Raw genomic sequence first — 16,763 nt, forward strand, 5'->3', positions numbered from 1 at the left:
GGTCTTAGGGCTGGTGACCTCTTCTCCTTCTCTGATGTCACACTAAGGGTTACTGGAGGCTGTCCCACTTGCCTGGAAGACTGTTGAAGATGCACTAGGTGACAGTTCATTGTGTGTCCTTGGAGACTATGGCTGTGCTCCTGGCCCCAGCTAAACTCATCCTCCACCCTTTGTTTAGAATAACCATGGCCGTTGGCTGCCACAGTCCTCTGCTCACACATTCTGCTTGGTCACTATCCTTGCTAGATCATTAAGACCAACACCTGGAGCAGCAGTGCTTAGAGAGGCATCTGGTGGCCTTAGGGGACTATCCCCAACTGTCATTCCCAAGTCCCATGAGCCAACTACTTGTCTCCCTGTATTTCAAGGCAAAGGGGCTGTCTGAAATGCTGGCTTCTGTGGCTCTCATTTTTGTTGACCATTGTACTTAGAGAGCATCTGTCCTTCCCTTGTCTCAGCCATGACTTTTCTGTCCCTAAACCAAAGGCTGAGTGTCCTCTGTATGTTGTATTCTTCAATCTTAGTGATGAGGAAGTGTCTTCACTGTCTACATATGCCGCCCTGACTCCATCCCAAAACATAACTTCTCTGCCAATTGAGGTTAGACTCTGGGGTCCCTGCCTTCTCTGGGGTCTGCTCAGTTCCTTTGCATCATTCTTTGTGGTAGTGTAGGGTCAGGTCACCCCTCCAGAGCCACCCTCTACTTAGCTTTCCTCACTTGGTCATCGCCAGGCACACCTGGCTCTCAGACCACAGCAGGAAGCCTGCTTACCTCTTCCTTTCATACCTAATTACCCAGGGCCTGCGTTCTCTCCTATCTTGGCCTCTTTATGATGACAGATGAAGGGCCGCTGCAGTATTCCCTTTGTTTCCTGTGTGCCTTCCAGTGTTGAGCCAGAGACTCAGCACACAGCAAGCACTGAAGGGGGAAGGCTGTGGAAGCAGCCTCATAGTGGAGGCAAAAAAGAGGGATTTCTGTGAAACCAGCTGGGCCTTTTTTTTTTTTTTCCCCTGTGTTTACACACTATTGCTTCTCAAACTGGGTACAATTTGGGCCTTTTCTTGGCACTTTGTCTTCTGTTTAGCTGGGTTAACTGGTGGCTAATTTGCCAGCTATTTCCTTCCTAACTTAGCTGCCCACACATGATGGGATAGGGGCCTTTCCTCCATTTCCGCCATCCAACCACACTGGAATAAAGGTCTGAAAGTGGCTGCTTATCTCTGTAGGGTAGTTAGGACCGGCGACAAGAGGGACACACAGTTTTTGGAAGAGCTGTGAAGCATGCACACTCCCTTTGAAAACCATTTTCCAAGCCCTGCCCTCACCCACCCACCTGCTGCATAACTCTGCCAACTCCTGGCCTCTGATAAGGATGTGTGCACTCTGGCATCTGACATGGACTGAGGCTCCACACTGAAGTTGTTGCGTGGCCACTGGGCAACCTAGCCAGTTCAGTGACTGCATTTGCCAGGTAAAGACTTTATTATAGGACCATGTACATGTATGCTAAGCTGTTCTTGTTATTGTAATCTTTAAATTACTTTGTATGGACAAATATGGGGATGTGTGCCTCAGCTTATGTGGAACTCAAGGAACAACTTTGCAGAGCCAGTTCTTCCAACTGTGGGCTCCAAGGGACTCAGTTCAGGTCAGTTTGTGCAGTGGTTCAAATGAGAGGTGTCCCCCATAGGCTTTGGCATTTGAATACTTCATCTCCATTTGCTGATGCCACTTGGGGAAGTTTAGGTGGCATAGCCTGCAGTAAGTTTTAACTGACCTTTGAGGGGAAAAAAGCCTGTGAAGCATTCCAGTTGGTGCTCTCTGCTTCATCTTTACGGTAGACATGTGAGCTTTCATCCTCCGGCTGTTAGCCCGCCTCCACTATTACAGACTCTAACTCTCTGGAACCACAAGCTAAAATAAACTTTCTTCTGTTAAGTTGCACCTTGTTTTATCACAGCAACAGGAAGTTAAGGACCACACACGGCAAGCACTTTTGCCTGCTAATCCCAACACAGAAAAAATACTTGCTTTTACCCCAAAGAATTTCATGTAAACACACTGCTGAAACCAACACAGGGTGGCCCATACTTATATATGCCTTAACCACGTAGGACAACTAAGCCAGGAGTGAGCTACAGACTCCCAGTGACTTTCACCACATGGCAGGGTCTTATGCACAATATAGGATTGTATTGGCTGCTGGGACATGAAGGTAGACCTCTTGTGGAGAACTGCTTTTGTTTGGAACCACTGTGTAGGTATGTGCCTTGCTGCAGGCTGCATATCCTGGGATAGAGATGTTGGGTACCAGCCTTCTCATGTTAACCCCCTGCTTCTTCTTTTCTTTCTTTCTTTCTTTCTTTTTTTTTTAAGATTTATTTATTAAGTATACAGTGTTTTGCCTGCATGTACGCCTTCAGAAGAGGGCACCAGATCTCATCATAGATGGCTGTGAGCCATGATGTGGTTGCTGGGAATTGAACTCAGGACCTTTGGGAGAGCAGTCAGTGCTCTTAACCTCTGAGCCATCTCTCCAGCCCAATCCCTTGCTTCTTTAGCCCCTCTAACAGGATCTTCTACCACACAAGGACTGCAGTAGCTTTTCCTACTTAATTACCCTTGCTCTGCCTCCACCTCCTTCCTTCTCAGCTCACCATAGGCCACAATCAGGCCCCAGACCCAACCTCAGCTTGGGTGCTGGGAACCTGTCATAGGAATGTCAATAGATATCTCACAAAACTGCAAATTTTGTAAAGATCATGCTGCTCCCCAGAGCTGTCTCAGTAACAGCTGAGAATTACTAGTGAATCACAACACGCATCAGGGAACTATCCAGAAACACTGTTACCACTCAGTCACGAGGAGGAAGTATACACTTGATAAAATGAGTCCCATCACACTGCATCTGGTTTTGGGTTTTATTTTAGAATTTATAAAATTCCAGTGTCATCCATATTCATGAGCCTTTACACATGTTTGCATATAATCTCCAAATTCCAAAGTTAAGGCCAAGGGATGGATGTAGCTATGGAAACATAGAACATGGAAGACATTCAACAAGGAGGAAAAGACACTCCCCACCCCTGCCTAGGCCCCTCAACAGCTTGGAGGCTGCAGAGAGGTGACCTGGCCACAGTCAATTTCATAGTCCTTATTAACAATTAGAGAAAAGGAGTGAGACCCTGAAGAGCTTAGGGTAGGGTAGGGCTTACATCTACAGCACTTAGCAATAAATGGAGATGTGCAAAATTCTGTGGTGGTATTTAAACTTCACCTTCCGGGGAGGAAGAGACTGGATGTTGTAGGATGACAATGAAGATGAGGGGGCCGGAAGGGCAGGAGGGAAGCAAGGTGTCCCCAATCTCATGCAGATGGGAGAAGAGACAGCTCCAGGGAAAGGCAGGGAAGCCCTCTTCCTGTCTCACCCCCCAGCTGCAGCCTACTGAGGTGTTCTTTCCCATCTCAGTATCCTTCCTATAAACGGGTACACGTGGGACCGCTTCATCTACAGGGAGCTGAAGTTAGACCTGGGAAAGCAATTCTGGATCCACTTAGGAGTTATGAGTCTACAGGTAGCCAAGCCTGAGTTATTAAATGGAGAGTGAAAGACTTGGGGAAAGGTGTCGCAGTAGCAGTGACAGTTCCCAGGGAAGGCCATGAGATGGGCACAGGTTGGCTTTTCTAGGAACCCTTGTATCTGTGACAGGGCATGTATTAGTTGATCAGATGACCTGGAGATAAAAGACCTGTCCTCAGTCTCCACAACATGACAGGGACACTTCTGCTTGGGAACACTTTTCTTGGTGAGGGTTGGCCTGCAGCCAAGCTAGCTGGAGGCCAGTGGTCCAAAATTTGCATCTTGCACCAGAGGAAAAGTCCTTCCTCAGCAGTGCTCCCTGCACCTGGTCTTTTGTTTTCACTCTACCTTCCCTTTGGATCCAGGCTAAATGACAACCTCTACTGGTGATACCTGGCCCTAAAGCCTGCTCCTCAGGACTGCATAAAGCATCCGGATTACATTTGCCAGAGCTTACATGGTCAGGTTGGCTGGGAATGAGCACCCTGCTCTGGACCACCCCAATTCATGTCAGCTGAGGGAAAGCACTAGCCTCCACCTTCCTCAACTTAATGGCAAGCCCAGAATCACCAGAAATGTCTAACTCAAGAAGAAGAGCCTTGGGGGTGGCACTAACCCACACATGAGAGTACTACCACACTGGCTGAGGTAGAAAGAAGGCAACTGAACACAAGGTGTCTGGGCGAGGCAGGCAAAGAGGCCAAAGATTGTAGGAAAGTTGAACTGTCACTTAGGGTCAGCCCCCTCCCGATCACCAAAGAGAAGCCAGTCTCTACCTTCCCTTGCCCCCAAAGTCTCAAGCCACCCTAGTCCACTGAGACAGCCACAGGGAACCCAGGTGGCATACATACAGCTGTGCCTCTAGGATACATGTACCAGATCAGGAGACTGGGCTGCAATAGAAGCCTCTGCTGCTTTTCAGAACCCAAGGTGGACACTGTCAGTGCTGAGGACCCAGGCCACTTTCTTCCTCTAGGCCCACTCTATCACCAGGACATCTGACCTCTTGCTGTCCAAAACCATGCCTTCCTCCTATCCTGAAGCCTGTGCTAAGCCGAGTTTGACAGCTATAGGAAGCTGACTGCTTTCCACAAAGAGGAAGGTCTGGGCCACAGGTGGCGGGCAGGAGGGAGGTGGGAAAGGAAGAGGGCAAACGTTTTGGCTTTTATAAAGTCAAGGAAATTTATTTCCTGAGGTCATGACACAGGAAGTCAACTCCTAGCCGCTGTGGAGCTCTGGTGTGAAGGTCAGAGTGCTGACTACATGCTGGGTGGACCAGGAAGCTGGAGTCTGTGATCACGAAATGCTCGATTACCTTGCTTAGTGTTTCACACAGTGGCGTGCCTGTCCCAGAGTACAGCATCAGGAGCAGACCCTGAGCCTGCTGGGTGCTGACCAGGCCTGGAGGAGCAGCCACACAAGGCCAGCCCACCAGGCTTTGCTGCGAGACCTCGGGGAGGGGGAAGAGCATCAACAATTTACGAGGGTCCAGCTGCTGGATCAGATTGAGACAAACCATTGTGTGGTTGGGTTTGGGCAGCAGGCTGGAAAGGTTTCTTTTTGATCATTATCGTTTAGGGCCCCAAGGAAGGGTCTTGGGGGCCACCTGAGCCCCAAAGCTGGGAAATTCTTCAGAGCTGCTCATATCAGGAGCCTGTGGGGAGGAAGAACACAACTTTTGTACAGGGTGGCTCTTACTGACGGTTTCCAAAGTAACTCCAGCCCAAACCCCACTGCCCACCCACCAGCTTGGCCCATGGAGAACAGGCAGGACAGAAGTGCCATCTGACCTTCTCACTGCTACTGGAGGTCCAGGGAGCATCTCGCACCACAAAGCCTTTGGATGGTGCCTTGGACTCTTCGTGTGCTGGTGGCTTCATGTAAACCTGCAGTGCCTCACTGTCCACCACGTCAGCCAGCTGCATAGCACAGGGGAGGTGATGCTGCTCAGCCTACAGCTGCCAGTGGACAGCCACCTAGAGTCACCCACCCACCTGCTTGCCCCTGCATTTGGCCTATTTTGATGGCAATATGGTTTACTTGGTTGTCACCTCAGGAATATGGCTGGGCCTTGGGCCTCCAAAGACCCTGCCCGCTCAGGACTCACATATTCCTCCTCTAGGTTGAGGATATGGTCGATAGCTTCCTCTACATTCTCTGGGAGTCCTGTCACAGTGACACAGTTGGGGTCTGGAGCTCCACTCTGTGGGAAACGAATGTCCACCTGGAAGAAGCAGTGTGAAAGGGCATTAAAATGAGGACTCTAGACCCAAGTACCACCACTACATCTTTATTTCTAGGGAGCTATTTCCCTCCGAGATTAAGACATTTTAAAGCATGGTTTTAGAGTTCTTCACATGAGGAAGTCACCTACATTATCCAGTGGCCCTTTCTGTGGCAATGTCAAGAGTGCAGCGCTGCCCTCTAACCTGCAGGGTCCTCTTCCCCTCCTGGCTTCATGTGGTCAGAGGTGTGGGAGGAGCCGCAGGTGCCAGTGCCCAGCAAAGAGTGGCGCTCTCACCCTTGTGCTTCAGCTGCCTTTGCGGACTCACCTTGAACTCATCCATTATTTTCCGGATGGCTTTGCCTCGGGCACCAATGATTCGGGCGTGCACACGATGGTCCAGTGGGACATCCTCAGAAACCATCTGCTCAAGCTCGCCCACAATTTTCAGGATAGCATCACGGGCAGCCTCAGTGTTCTTTTCATACCCTGTGATGGTGATTTGGTCCTGGGGCTTAAAAAGGAGAATGCAGTCAAGAGGGTGGCTCCTCTGGGCTGTCCCAGGGTAAACAATGTGACGCCTCAGCAAGCTGGTTTGCGGGGATGACAAAGTACACCTGTGTGGATGATGGTGAGATGGCTGAATGCGCCAGACCTCACCCGAGAAGAGATTTTCATCCTCTGAGAAGAAGGTAGAAAACTATCAGGTGGCTGATGTAAAAACAGAGGTTAGAGGGTTGGAAGGATGGCCTAGCAGTTAAGAGTAGCTGCTACACTTGCAAAAGACCAGAGTTCCTAGGGCTCATGTCAAACAACTCACAACTGCCCATGACTCTGAACTCCGGAGGGCTGATGGCCTATTTTGGTGTCTGTGGATACCTGCACTCATGAGCTCACACCCACAGACACACAGAAATACACATAACTAAAATTAAAAATGAACTCTTGGGGCTGGAGAGATGGCTCAGTAGTTAAGAAAGCTTACTGATCTCACAGGATCTGGGTTTGGTTCCCAGCTCCCACACAGCGGCTCACCACTACCCGTTACTCCAGATCTAATGATCTCTTCAGGCTTCCTTGGGCACTACCCACACGTGTGCACACACATATATGTAGTAGCCATACACTCAAAAATTAATATTTTCTTCTTTTTTCCGAGACAGGGTTTCTCTGTGTAACCTTGGCTGTCCTGGACTTGCTTTGTAGATCAGGCTGGCCTCGAACTCACAGCGATCCACCTGCCTCTGCTGGAATTAAAGGCATGCACCACCACGCCCAGCTTTTGTTTTGTTTTGATACAGAGTTTCCCTGTGTAAATGCCCTGCCTATCCTGGAATCCAATCTACTCTGTAGACAGGCTGGTCTCAAACACAGAGATCTGCCTGTCTCTATCTGCAGAATGCTGGGATTAAAAGGTGTGTGCCACCACTCCCAGCTAAAAATAATTATCTTTTAAAACTAAAACCATAAACAAAACCACACAGAGTTAACACCCAATAAGCACTCCTCCCCAAACCTCATAAAAGATAGAAAGGAGGAGCAGGTGATATGGCATAATCAGTAAAGGCACTTGCTGCCAAATCTGACAACCTGAGTTTGATCTCCAGAACTGAGATGTTGGAAAAACAAAGCCACTAAAACCCACTCCCTCAAATGGCTCTCTCATCTTCAAAGGTCATATTCATATCCCCCCCTTCTCTCTCTTTCTCTCTCTCTCTCTCTCTCTCTCTCTCACACACACACACACACAGATTGACTGGGGGGTGGGGGTGGGGGCACAAGAGGCAGGGAGGAAGGAGGAGGAGAGAGGTTGGTTTAGAAAAATAAAGGACAAGACTAGAGAGACTAGGGAGGATACAGGATCATAAAACTGGAGGAAGAACTAGTAAGTAGGGGCTTCAAGGAAAGCAGGCACAAGGCTGGGACTACTGTGAGGTAATGGTCTCAGCCCACTAGCCTCCTGCTTCTTTAGAAGCATCCAGGACCTTCACAGAGCTCTCTGTTCACTCAGACCCATCAGCTCAGGCCTCCTGGTACCACGTGAGTACTAGCAGACTCAAGACAGTTAGCAACAGACAAGTCAGGGAATATGGAAGGGCACGTGGGAACACAAGAGCAGCAATGTTTTAATCTCCAGGATAGTAGTAGGTCCAAATTAAAGGGTCAGAACACATAGAGTACAAAGTAACAAATACCTGGAGGCAACATTAGAAAGCAGAAAGATCCAGCCTGGGAGAGAAGCAAGAGATCTAGGAACTAGGAGAGATGCAGTGGACTAAGAACGTCCTGTCCAGGCTAAGGGGAAGGCCAGGCAGCAGATGCTAGCACCCAGGGCCATGGTCAGCACACTGCATAGAATCAGTTCTGCAAGAGGAAGTGAAACTCACACGAGAAAGATTTAAAGAGACTGGGGCTGGCAAGATGGCTCAGTAGGTAAAAAAGGCATTTGTTGCCAAACCCAGTGAGTTCAATCTTTGGAACCTACATGGTTGAAGAAGTAAACAAACGGACTCCTCCAAGTTCTCTTGACTTCTACACACATGCTATGACATATGTGTGCCCCTAGACACACATACATAAAACAATGTGCCTGTTTTACCCAACCTGGCTCACAGATTAGCTAAGTAGTCAAAATAGTAAACAACTCCTTAAAAAAAAAAAAAATAGTAACTATAGGGAAACTAGGAGATAAAGCATAGTGAATATATATTTTAATATATAATAGTTTTTTGCCCTCCCCCGCCACACACACAAAAGGGAAGGAATCTCAGCCTATGGGATCTCATCCTATTGTTATTACAGCAGCCACGGTCATAGAGCTGGCCCATACCTAAAGGCCAGTGGCGTCAGTAGGAGAGCCAGAGCTCCCCTCATTAGGGCCACTTGAGAGGTAAAATCTAAGGGAAGGAAGAACCAAATACACAGATGAAGGCAGATTTTGAGATGAGATTGGATGGGACTTGTCCTGCCCACTACAGTGGGACCAAGTGAGGAGGTAGGTTACCTTTACATTGTTTTACCTGTAGTAGAGGCTGTGCGGAGCTCATAGGGACCATGGCAAATGGAATGGGGGATGCAGAGAATTCAGACCCGGCTGGCCCTTGTCTATCTGCTTCTAATAGCTTATTGGAGCCTGGTCACAAAGTCTTGGGCACTGGCAGACATAGCGTGCACATGCATAGGCATGACGGCTCAAGAAGGGACCATTTGGAGACACAGCTGGCAAGCCCTGGCCTATAACTTGAGCTCATGTCAGATTCTCTGATTTAGCCACTTGTTTCATACTTGAAAAATCACAGAAGGAGCCCAAGTATAGTTCCCAAGTCAAGCCAGGCACGGTGGTGGGTGACTTTAATCTGGACACTTGGGAAGCAGAGGTAGGTAGAGCTCTGTGACTTCAAGGCCAGTCTGTTTTACAAGCTTAGTTTCAGGACAGCCATGTCTCAAAAATAACATTATCAACACCATCAATCCCAAACAAACAAACAAACAAACAAACAATAAAACAACCCAGGTCAAGGCAAGGGCCAACACAGTGCGTCTGTAAGCGGGACACCCCAGGTGGTCATCTTACCTGATTCCCATCATCCTTATCAGGAAACTGGATGTTCACGTCATGTTCCAAGCGGATCTGGGTAATCACTGCCCCCTTTCTCCCAATAATTTTGGGATGGTATTTGGGGTCTACAGTGACACTCAGCTTAAAACTCCTTAAAGCCTACAATACAGTGAGAATGAAGTAGAGAGAGGAGGGGAGAAGCTCATGAGAACGAACACTTGTATTTAAAGATAAGCCACCTGTACCCAGGCCCCATTTCCAGCCTGATTTAAAACACAAGCCAGAAATACTCTAATGCTTGCTACCAGGAGGCCTTTAAGCCTGGTGGACCAGAAGAGTTAGGCATTGCTTCACTGTTGTGAGCAGCAGAGGTCTTACTCGGCCCTATCTACTGCTGTTTTTGGAACAGGCTGCTGTCAGTTCTATTCCTGCTTCCTGAACTTATGAGCCAGGGATCTGATGACCAGCCTGAATAAAACAGGACGGCCGGTCCCAGGACCCCCACAGCCTACAGCTAAGCTGCATCAAGGCAGTCACAATGTGAACAAGCTTCTGAGCAGTCCTGTCACTCAAACCAGACCAAACCAAGGAACAAACAAACAAAACCACTAAAACCAGACCCAACAACCCTCCCCTACAAATAACAACATTCTCCTTATGAAAGGTCAGCTGGCCAGTTCCCCAGAGTGACCACCCCATCCCCAGGCTGCCCTCATTCACGAGCAGCAGCACTGTCAGTGGCGTAGGACTGAGCTGCTGCTTGTCCCTTCTCTTGACTTGGCTCATGAGAGATCTTCTGTACAGACACCAGACTCTGACAGCACAGCACCACCACCTGGCGTTGCCTCCTGCACTAGTGTCTGTAATATGCTCGGAACAGACTGTTTCCAAGCCCAGGCACACAGCCTTGCTCTTGCTTACCCGATCTTCCTGCTCAGCCTGCAGCTCCTTTACTCGATCCAGGAGCCCCGCCTTAGCCCTGTCCAAATTTGCTGCAAGGCCAGTGATGGCGATGATGTCTGACTGCAGCTCGGGAGCTGGTACATGTATATTCACCTGTCATGAGAGAGGCAACGTAGATTCTAGAGGACCAAGATGGAAAGGACTGAAGCTTACTTGCCATAGGCCCAGGAGGAAGGTCAGTGGTTGACTGAAGGAAACAAAAGGAGGCAGAGCCAATATGGGTTGATAAAGGACACTGGCACTCAGAGAGCCTTGGTTTTCTCTAGATAATGGTCCCCACATAGGACAGGCTCCAGTGAACATGGTCTACCTCAAACTCATCCATCATCTTGCGGATTCCACTTCCTTTCTGTCCAATGATGTAGCGGTGAAGATCAAAGGGTACCTCTACCTCGATGGTGACCGGAACCAGTGCCTACAAGGACAATGGTAGAGATCAGGCTAAGAGTTGAAGGCAAAACAGCCCCACAAGCTCAAGGCCAACAGCCCGAGGACAGTGTACATTTGAGAACCTGCTCTCAATGTGACCAGCCAACAGACTACATGGATGTCAATAAACAACGAACAGGACAGGACAGGGAGTCCAGGGTAAGGTAAAGCAGGCAGGATTACTCCTGCACCTCACTCTACTTTTGCACTGTAGCAGGCCAAGGCTCACTGGGAAGACACAGCACACAGAGGCCCAACTCTTAGAATGTCTCTGTGGTTGTAACAACTTTGCCAAAGCCTGTGTGGGTTCCAAGGCAGCCTCTTGGACAGGTGGCACAGCTACCTGCACTCAAGTCCCACCATATATTGCCCATCACCCATTCTTCTCAGCCTTTGCTCTTGCATGGCATCTACTATCAATCGTCAATGCCGGCATTGTTTGTAACTGTGGTGCCATGGTGCTTACAACAGGACTCAGGGTTGCAGCAAACCTGAGGTAGACTATCTCTACTTCTAGTGAATGGATAGACAGTAGGTGGACCAGAGGCTAGGTCAGGGAATAAGCTGTAGAACCCTAAGCCCTGGTGAAAAGAAAGGGCCTCTTGGGGCTGTGTGACCAGCCAAGAAAGGCAGAGAGCAAAGACGCTTCTACTTTCAGGACTGAAATGATAGGATCTACTGTCTGCTGCCACCTGGGCAGGGTATGAACCCTCAAGGAAGATAAAGAGTGAGGCAAACGCACCTCCAGGGCTTCCTTGGCAGCCTCGCATTTCTCTTTCCGGCCAGAGATGATTATGATGTCACACCTCCTGGGAGAGCCAGGGTCGGTCTCCTTGGCCTCTTTGCCCTCTCCAGCCTCATCTCCATTCTCCTGGATGGAAGGCTCTATACTGTGAACTAGGAATAAAGGGGAAAGCCTAGTTGACAACTGCAGAGGTATACATCATATATACTAGTGAGCCACAGGCATACAATAGTCCTAAAGTTTGGGGAGACAGGTATGTAGAGCTCAGTCCAAGTGACCTAGCTCTGGACAGGTAATGGTATAGGGTTTCAGAAATCTGAAAAGATAAGAGGGCCAAGGTAGGCCCATGACAGTTCTTCATGCCAGAAAGCAAAGAAAACCCCCCAATAGAGGGGCATATCATTAGACTATAAGCTAGCTGGAGTGGGGCTCTATCTTGCAATCACCCAGATACTATTAACCCATAGATCAAAGTGAGTTAATAAGAGAATAAATAAATAACAGGAGAACCACAATCTGGGATTAAACTAGGCAAGGGTGGCTCTGAAAGAGCTCTTGAACTCTAGCAAGCTAAAATATACACTATAAACTGCATAATAAAACTATATAATAATACTAGCTATGATCTTGATGAACATACCACATTTAAATAAAAAGTTGTTTTGTTTTGTTTTTGAGAAGAGTTTCTCTGTGTAGCCCTGGTTGTCCTCAAACTCATTGATCTGTCTACTTACACACCCAACTATAGTATTAAAGATGTGTGCCACTATCGCCTGGCAAAGTCAAAGGCTCTTAGGAAATACCCACTACTGATCAAAATGCACACTCAAAGTCAGAGAAAAAATGTCTCAGTAGCAGGGGAACAGGCTAAGAAAACACACTGCAACTCTTCATACTGTTCCATGTGGCTTTTTCCTTTGCGTTTCAATACTAAAGTGCTGAGGAGAACAGACTACTCAGGTGTGAGATCCATACAGGAGTATGGCTAAGATTCTAACAAATGGCCTGCATCCTCAGGAAAATGGACTGGAATAACTGTGTGACAAGTACCACGGACACCAAGCCAATGACACTAAATGTTTACAGCAAGCTACAAGGTCTTTCTGGACTTAACAATAGCAAAAGCTCACACCCTGTGTTTCATACATGCAAAACAGTCAGAAAGGTTCATACATGACACTTAAGGCCATTCTGGAAGAGCTGTGAGGTACCTCAATGGATGCCCCCTGGGCAGAAGTAAGATGCTTGGAGAGGACATATCTGCAGTATGTACATGGATGTGTCCAGGGTTCTTTTTTTTTTTTTTTTGTGTCCAGGGTTCTTTATGGGGCTGAGCAGACACCCCACCATTGTGTAAAAAGTGTCCTGGGAAAAAGTGCAACTAGACTCTCAGCAATTTCCCAGGTAAGACACAGGAAGCTCCTGGCTCCCTTTATGGGACCTTATCCTAGCTTTAGAGACCAGGAGGATGGATTTGAAGTCCATGGCTAGCATCCAAGCACTATTCCAGTGCCAAAACAAGAGGCAAGAAAGAACCAAAAGGACCGACTCATTCTGCAGCACAGGGGCAGTGATGGTCACCACTGCCATGATCACCACAGAGCTAAGCTTAAGCAGACCCACCTGGGTTCTCCTCTCTGTCTGGGAACTTAATTTGAACATTGTAGTCCCGGGTGATCTGCTGGATTCTTGAACCTTTTGGGCCCATGACAGATCGATGGAACTTCTGGGGTATAGCACATTCCACTGTCACTTGAGCTTCCTGAAAGTGTATTAAAAAACAAGCAAAGGTCAAATTCTATAAGTCAATGTATACCATTCTCCCTATCATTTTTCTCACTAGTTCCACACCCCCTTTTTATGAAGTGAACCTAAAGACCCCAGCATTGAGTGCGTGGAGGGAGTATGCAGGGTAGAGGGGCAGACCTCCTGCAGTGGCTTCTAAAGATACCCACAACCTACAGCACAGTTTTCACTACATACAGTGCTGCCTCACTGCAGCAAGCTGCCCATGAGACATTGTCTACTGGTGGGCAGCCACATTAGACAGCTAAGGCCTTTGTTGTCATAGCCATTAGCACAAGTGGCAAAAGGGAGATCATGAGGGACGTGGAGCAGGGAAACACTTGTTGCCTTGGTGATTCATGCAAGGTGCTTTTATGTGGCTGCTCTGTGGATTCATTCTGACATACAATGCCGACCAGAGCCCAGTCAGACAGAGGCTCTTGGCACCTACCAGATCCTCAATGATTTCCTGAATGCGCTTCTTGGCTGCCTCCACACAGTCCTTGGCACCCTTGAGGGTGACTTTGTCGCTCTGTGTGCCGGAGCGTGGGAAGCTGACCATCACCCCACCATATTCTTCAGCAATCTCTCGCAAAACCTGTCCTCTTCGGATAACAAAATGGCGGTGGTGCTTGGGGTCCACCAGCATGTAGTCTTCAACCACATTATCCTGTGTGTGGAAAGAAGGAACTGAAGACCTGCTCTCCTAGGAGCATGAGCAGTGCTGACATCTATAACTTGCTACCTACCAGGTTTTGTATCAACGCTTCCAACTCCTTCTGGGCCTCTCGGACAGCATCCTCCTTTCCTATGATTGTAATTAGGTCCTGGTCCTTATCCTCAGCAGCTGGGAAGATGATGCGGGCTCCAGTGCTGTCACGGACCTTGCGGATTTTACCTCCCCCTTTGCCAATGAGGAATTTGTGGTACTCTGGCTTGGCTCGGATGTCCACAGTAAAACTCTTGGTTTGCTGCAGAAACAAATTTCATGTATGTTTGTCCCACAGAGGCTGCCTAAACTACAGTGTATGAATAAGAGTGGTGAGAAGTAGGTGTGCTCTTTATGTACCTGAAGTGTCCTATAAATGCCCTATGGAATCATTACACCTTATACCTCGACAAAACAGAAAACAGCGAGACAAGACTGTCATTTTTTCCCCCAAAGCCACCAGAAAGATGCAGATGTAACTCTGATCCTGATACTTATCAGCAATGACTAAACTTCTCCAAGCAATTTGTTACAGCTAGAGGCTTGCCACTGTGTGGTAGCAAACTGGCAGACTGCATGCGCTGAGGAGACCAGTGTCTACTGCATGCGCTGAGGAGACCAGTGTCTACTGCATGCCCTGAGGAGACCAGTGTCTACTGCATGCGCTGAGGAGACCAGTGTCTACTGCATGCGCTGAGGAGACCAGTGTCTACTGCATGCCCTGAGGAGACCAGTGTCTACTGCATGCCCTGAGGAGACCAGTGTCTACTGCATGCGCTGAGGAGACCAGTGTCTACTGCATGCGCTGAGGAGACCAGTGTCTACTGCATGCGCTGAGGAGACCAGTGTCTACTGCATGCCCTGAGGAGACCAGTGTCTACTGCATGCCCTGAGGAGACCAGTGTCTACTGCATGCGCTGAGGAGACCAGTGTCTACTGGGCCGTGGCTCTCTCACTTTTTCACATATTCCCAGAGCAAACATACATTAAGTATCCCACAGGCCAGCCCCGTTCCTCCCATATAGAACAACCAGTGCACAGAGAACTCACCAGCTCAAGCTTGGAGTGCCACCAGCCATATGGCCAAAGCTGAGATGGCCCTCACTCATGATAGCACAAATGCCAGTTTCACACCAAGAAAGCAAGGTACAACAAAGGCTTCCATGTGTGTGTCTAGCAGACTCATTAGAGAAAACACAAGGGCCCAAAGGACTACCTTTGGACTGGTCACCTGGCTACCAGCACAGAAGAAGAAAAGACTAAGTAGTGTGCACACTCAATTTTTATTTATTTTTCATTTTTTCGTTTTTCGAGACAGGGTTTCTTTGTGTAGCCTTGGCTGTCTTGGACTCACTTTGCAGACCAGGCTGGCCTCAAACTCACAGTGATCCACCTGCCTCTGCCTCCCAAGTGCTGGGATTAAAGGCATGCGCCACCATGCCGCCCGGCTAACAATTTAAAGAACTTATTTTTTAATTTTTTGGTAAAATTTTAAAGATTAATTTATGTATTTATATTTTATATATACAGTGCCCTGCCTGTTATGTACACACCTGCAGGCCATAGATTATATTATAGATGGTACTTAACCAAACTATTTCTACTCTGCCCTTCACCCCAATTAAAACAAACAAACAAAAAAACCAAAGAGACCAAACATGAAAGAGTCCCCATCAGCTGACGTGCAAACTTCCTGTTGGGATGACCACCCCAAACCTGTGGTGCTGTCAAGCACAAGGGTCTATATTCAGACCTGCAAGATTAGTATTTTTGAGACAGCTCTCACTATGTATCCCTTACTGGCCTGGAATTCAAAGATATGCCTGGCTCTGCCTCCAGAGCGTTGGGAGTAAAGGCATATACCACCATACCAGACCCTGGGGGTTGACAGAAGGACCAAGGAAATTCAATGGAAAGTCTCTGGAAAAAGACGGTGGTCAATCAATTTTGATGGTAGTGGAAGTCAGCGGACCGTCTTTACCAAAACCCAGAACTACACCCAAAGAATTTTGAGTTTTACAGTAAATCCTATTTTAACCCATTCTAAAACCCTTAGCTGCTTCCCTGAAGCCCCGACCTCATCAAGTCAAAGTCTCTATGTTCTAATATCGTGTATGTGGGCATTTGTACTCATAGGATATTTGGTGACAGCAAAACCAAGACACAAAAGTGTCTATATAAAGCCATCTTTGACCCACCACAAAGGAAGAGCTTCTACACCAAGAAAAGCGAGTGTTAGCAGTGACTCACCTTCTCCTCAGCCAGGTGCAGGAGCTGCTTCTTGGCCTTCTCTACATCCGAGGAAGGGCCCCTGATGACAACGGTGTCACTTCCAGAACCTTCCACAGGAAAGTGAATGTGGACACCACCACATTCTTCCATGATAGAGCGGATCAAACGGCCCTTTGTGCCAATAAGAGAGTTGTGCAGTTTGGCAGGGATTGAGACTTCTACCTCAGCTATGTTGGCCTGAAATCAAAACACCAAGAAGAAATTACAGTTGTGTGGTGAGAAAAGGCCACAAGAAAAGAATGTGGCTTTGAAGAAACTTTCTAAGGCATGCTGGGTGGAGGTCGGCAGTAAGGCATATACAGCACACTAGGACAGCCATGACTTTGGAGTATGCAATGTGAAGTCACACAACAGGATGATTTCATGGGTGTAAAAATCTCAAGAATATCGAACTACACAATGAAAACATGTAAACAGCTTATTGCATGTTAATTTTTTAAAAGTTAAAATTAAGTAGGTACAGAAGCAAGAATTTG

At 47.9% G+C, this 16,763-nt stretch overlaps 1 protein-coding gene across 4 annotated transcripts in view; it reads right to left on the reverse strand.

Moving 5' to 3' along the window:
• Positions 1-2,910: 2,910 nt before the first annotated feature.
• The window catches only part of Hdlbp (high density lipoprotein binding protein), a 63,018-nt gene continuing 49,165 nt past the window's right edge, over positions 2,911-16,763 (reverse strand). For all 4 annotated transcript variants that reach the window (XM_051154382.1, XM_051154383.1, XM_051154384.1 and 1 more), the window contains exons 17-28: positions 16,246-16,464; positions 14,036-14,257; positions 13,738-13,956; positions 13,125-13,263; positions 11,499-11,653; positions 10,638-10,742; positions 10,286-10,420; positions 9,380-9,523; positions 6,134-6,319; positions 5,689-5,805; positions 5,372-5,500; positions 2,911-5,235 (exon numbers count right to left, since the gene is read on the reverse strand). In XM_051154382.1, the coding sequence (XP_051010339.1) occupies positions 5,149-5,235; positions 5,372-5,500; positions 5,689-5,805; positions 6,134-6,319; positions 9,380-9,523; positions 10,286-10,420; positions 10,638-10,742; positions 11,499-11,653; positions 13,125-13,263; positions 13,738-13,956; positions 14,036-14,257; positions 16,246-16,464 (1,857 nt within the window). In that variant the 3' untranslated portion in view covers positions 2,911-5,148. The remainder of the gene's footprint in view (positions 5,236-5,371; positions 5,501-5,688; positions 5,806-6,133; positions 6,320-9,379; positions 9,524-10,285; positions 10,421-10,637; positions 10,743-11,498; positions 11,654-13,124; positions 13,264-13,737; positions 13,957-14,035; positions 14,258-16,245; positions 16,465-16,763) is intronic.

The sequence above is a fragment of the Acomys russatus genome, chromosome 12 (genome assembly GCF_903995435.1).
Source record: "Acomys russatus chromosome 12, mAcoRus1.1, whole genome shotgun sequence".
NCBI classification, from domain to species: Eukaryota; Metazoa; Chordata; class Mammalia; order Rodentia; family Muridae; genus Acomys; species Acomys russatus.